The sequence below is a fragment of the Tachysurus fulvidraco genome, chromosome 26, assembly GCF_022655615.1.
Source record: "Tachysurus fulvidraco isolate hzauxx_2018 chromosome 26, HZAU_PFXX_2.0, whole genome shotgun sequence".
Lineage (NCBI taxonomy): Eukaryota > Metazoa > Chordata > Actinopteri > Siluriformes > Bagridae > Tachysurus > Tachysurus fulvidraco.
Window position 1 is genome coordinate 136,296 of NC_062543.1, and position 4,544 is coordinate 140,839.

The 4,544-nt window shown below is 44.5% G+C and overlaps 1 protein-coding gene across 1 annotated transcript; it reads left to right on the top strand.

Moving 5' to 3' along the window:
• The first annotated feature begins 616 nt into the window (after positions 1 to 616).
• Positions 617 to 2,080, top strand: LOC113663977 (integrin alpha-D-like). The gene is made up of 4 exons (XM_047809540.1): positions 617 to 758; positions 991 to 1,102; positions 1,297 to 1,391; positions 1,938 to 2,080. The coding sequence occupies exons 1-4, from the start codon at positions 689 to 691 to the stop codon at positions 2,063 to 2,065; spliced, it is 405 nt and encodes a 134-aa protein (XP_047665496.1). The 5' UTR covers positions 617 to 688; the 3' UTR covers positions 2,066 to 2,080.
• Positions 2,081 to 4,544: the final 2,464 nt, after the last annotated feature.

Below are 4,544 nucleotides of genomic sequence, written 5' to 3' on the forward strand. Positions count from 1 at the left end.
CAAAAGTTCCACTAGCTGACGGTTGGAAATTAGTTGTTTGTACAAATAAATAAATAAATAAATAAATAAATAAATAAATAAATAAATATATTGCTCTATAAATGATGATTTTATCAGATTTGAATAAATTGTATGCACAACTAATCTTAGGTATAATTTATTATATAATCAGTTCACAACATCAACAGTAAACACAATCTAAAACTTTAAAAACATATTAATGGATTTGTTGATTTTACATAATTTAAAAAATAACACAAAACACAACATAAACTCTTTCTGTTTCTTTGTACAGGTCTCTTTGTATCAGTGACAAATTCATAGCACCAAGGGTCTTTGTAGTTTGTTGCGGTTTCTGAACTGCTAAACCTTCATATTTTCCCACGCACGTTTGTGCTCTCTGACACACACACACACACACACACACACACACACACACACACACACACACACACACACGCACGCACGCACGCACACACACACACACACGCGCGCGCACACACACACACACACACACACACACACACACACACACACACTCACTACTTTCACACAGCCTCAGTTCGTCATGCAGATGTTTGTCTGTCGAATTTGACTTTTACGGTTTGTGGATAAATTTAACCCTCATTTATTTTTAACTCTGCGTGTAATGGTTGGGTGGTCTCATCATTCCGTTTTTCAATAAAAGATGGGGAAATTAAGATTGTTAAACAATCATCAGCTCAGTTTGTGGCATCTCTACAATTCTCTGATCCTGAGTAAGTCCTTTACCTTTTTTACTGTACATAATACTTTACTTTTTCAGTGTATTGTTTTTTATCTTAGCTTTCAGCCCAGCGCATGAACGCACTGTTAAAACATGTTGGCTTTGTGAATAATTACAGGAAGTGGTACAGTATAAACTGTGGTTGCTTTTCTGACTTAAATTCTGAAATTAAAATTATTGTACTGGCTTATTTGTTATTTCTAAAAAAATTTACTTTTATTTAGTTGTTTCTTCTGTTGTTGGATTTAACCTCAACACTGAACAGCCCACGATCTTTAAAGCTCTATCCAACACTTCAGCATTTGGTTACCGTGTTTGTCACTTTGGATCTGGAAGGTGAGCATAACTAACATTTTAATACAGATTACTGCATACTGTATATATATATATAATACAAATAAGTAAATATATAGTGATTAGCACATAAATGTGAGCTTCAGAGCAGATATTCAGGAAGAAACATGAGTACCACATGATTACAACATAATACTGCGGGGATTTCTGGTTTCTTCATCTCTTTTTCTTTGCAGTGTGTTAGTCACAGATCCTCTCTATAACAATGGCACCGGTACTGTATACAGGTGTGTGTATAAGGATGGTCAATGTGTTCAGCTCCCCACTGAAGGTAAAAAAACTGCAGTATCCAAGTCAGTATTACTCGTATTAGACATCATTATTAGACACAACATACTAACACACTTCTCTGGCTATTTTTAATTTCACATACTCATTAAATTACATTATTTTTGTATATCACTATATTTAGTTGAAACATTTCTAAAACTACAACAATTATGTTACTGGCTACAATGAATCTCTCTCTCACACACTCACACACACACACACACACACACACACACACACACACACACACACACACACACACACACACACGCATTTAAATTCAGCTTGGAGAACACTGTGCTTAGTTTCTCAACTTTCACTGCTGTTCATCTCACTGCCTTCCACTTCTTCTTTTCCACATGATTGTGTACATGTGAACTTTGTGCTTTAAATATGGTATTTTTTGTTTCTATTTAAAAGCAACTCAAACTAACTGTTTCTTTTACACTCAAGACAGAAACATTGTTTTTTATACACAGCACATTCACACACGTGAAACTGAAACTAGTGTACAGTGCTATTCAATCTCCTCCCTCTGTCTTTGTAGTTCAGTCTAATGGAGCATTCGGTCTTTCGCTTGCTTGCACTGAGGATCGTGCCATGGTGAGTTTCCTAATGTTTCCTGTAAACACCGGATGTAAGTGTGTGTGGTTGATTGGAAAATGTTTAACTTAAGGCTACTGTTATATATGCGGTCAATATGCGCCGTCGAGGGTGGGGGTCACCCCCAGATCTCCACCTGTGGCTTGTCCACTACTTGAGATCCCAATGCGTTTGTTGTTTATTAAACAATACAAAAACTTAGCTAATAAACATGACAAAGAGACTAGGACAAAACATGTGAATAAGTTGAGATCCACCACCCGCCCTCTAGTGGTCTGGCTGGGAACTGACAAATCTCCTGACACCAGTTTTACACTGTAAGATGCTTGGCATGAACATACTATCGCACTCCAAAATCAAATCAAATTATTTCTTCATTAGTTGATGGTATTCAAACATGTGATATGTTGCACATTATTAGCCATTTTTGTGCCACTGTTGTTGATATATTTGGTAAGACCTTTGGAGCTTAACAGTGGATAGAATCATGGCAACATCCAGACACTCTGCTATCAACAAACTCAGTGTTGGTAAAAAGGTAATAATTAGGGGCAGTCTCAAATAAAACCTTTATTCTAAAATACCATTTCCCCCCTTTTTTTATGTACCTTTTTAATGTTTTACTGCTATTTAACTCTAGAACTAACTTTACATCATCCTTATTGGTATGTACACTATGGCATTCACATACTATAGTAGCCTTTCTTTCCTGTCATGTGTGTTAACAAATCCGACGGAAAGAACACCTTAGAACCCAGGAATTAATTTAGTTTTTTATGTGTTTTTGTAGGATCGGCTATGTAACATAAAATAGAAGCTACAAAACCTCCAAGCCACATCACCAATCACCTTTTACACTACAGTCATTTCACCATCAGAAAATGTAATGCATCTAAAGATATTCTAAGCCACTTACAGTTACGAGGTTAGGTGCTCGACAGTAGGAACTGTTATACGTGAGTTCAAACAGATGGAAGTTTACAATAAACATCAACAGAATGAAAGTAGATAATCCGAATACATAAAAGTGAGTGGTTGGTGGTCCTGAAAGTAAATGGAGAGTAAACAGAAAAAAAGTCTTCTTTCTGTTTCGCCTTCTTCTAAACAGTAGAGACACTTAAAATAAATACCCACACATTGTTGCACAGCCCTGTCGGCCCCCACGCAACCCTCGAATGAAATCCTTCGTTCCCGTTGCCACTCCGGGACGACCCACCCCCACAACAGCGAGAGCAGAACCTTGAACCCCGCACCGCCCCCCTCAGACGCCAGTACGGAACACCCCAGCACCACCCCCCCAAAGCCCACCCGAAGGAGACCTGTCACGACCATGACACTGTCAGATCTACGCCCCCAGAAGACGCTGGTACCCTCACCCCCCCCTCTTTCCTTTCTACCCTCCGCCCCCCCTCCCACTTCTCCCGGCCCTTTTTTTCCTTCCTCTCCCGCTCGCCAGTTCCTCCCCCCGTCTCTTCTCCCCCTCTTCTTCCGCTCTGGCGCCTAGGTTAAGTAACCCCTACCCAGGCGAGACCCACCCCTCCCTCCCCCTCCCCCCTCCCCACGCCCCCCCATTCGCCCAAGTCAGATCCACCCACCCACTTTCTTCCACCCCCCCCCACTAAGGGCCCCACCCCCCCCCCACCCTCCACCCCCAACCCTTACCCTTCCCCCCCCCTCCCCCCTCCCCAGCCGTCATCTCGACCACCTCCCTCCCCGGCGACACCCCGCCGCCCTTGACAGTCCCGGGAAAAAACCTCCACCTCTCCCCCCATCCGCCCCCACTCCCCCCCCCTCATAATCCTTTCTGTCGGCCGCCGCCCGAACCCTCCTCCCCCCCTCCCCCCCTCCCTTCCCCCTCCCCCCCCCATCCCCCCACTCCCTCCATCTCCCCCCCACCTACTCCCCCCCCTCTTCTTCTTCCCCCTTCCCCCCCTCCCTCCCCCCCCCCCTCTTCCCTCGCCCAACCCCCCCTTCCTCTCCCTTCCCACCCCCCCCTCCCTTCCTCCCTCCTCCCTCCCCCAGTCCTCTTCCCCACCTCCCCTTTCTCCCCCCCCTTCCTTACTCTTCTCCCCGCCGCCGCTCCTCTCCTCCCCTCTTCTTTCTCCCCCCTCCCTTTCTTCCCCCAGAGCGGTACTCTCCCCCCGTTTATGTCCCTCCCGCCCCCCACCCCCCCAACCTTTGCGCCTTGTCCCCCCCCCCCCCCACCGAGCACAGCCTACCCCTCAACTCCACTGCTTTCTTCTTCTCCCCAATACGCCCCCCGATAGATTACCCCCAAACCCAACAACATTTTTTTACCCTTAAATTTCCAAAACTTTCCCGCCATCCATTGGTCCGTCGGCCGAAACTACCCCCACCTCCCTTCCCCCCCCACCCACCTCTCTCTTTTCCCTCCTTCCCCCCACCTTCTCCTTTCCTTTTTTTCTTCCCTCCTCCCTTTTTTTTCCCCCCTCCCCCCCCCTCTTTTCCTCCCTTTTTTCTTTTTTTTTTTTTTTGGTACTTCTATTTGCTCTATTATAATGTATGAAGCAAACGTTATTCACTGGGGACG

What these genes read in the sequence shown, in the direction of transcription:
- LOC113663977 (XM_047809540.1), top strand. Translation starts at nt 689, where the DNA reads ATGGGGAAATTAAGATTGTTAAACAATCATCAGCTCAGTTTGTGGCAT. An exon ending in CTACAATTCTCTGATCCTGA is followed by an intron (nt 759 to 990) that starts GTAAGTCCTTTA and finishes ACTTTTATTTAG; the next exon opens with TTGTTTCTTCTGTTGTTGGA. An exon ending in TGTCACTTTGGATCTGGAAG is followed by an intron (nt 1,103 to 1,296) that starts GTGAGCATAACT and finishes TTTTCTTTGCAG; the next exon opens with TGTGTTAGTCACAGATCCTC.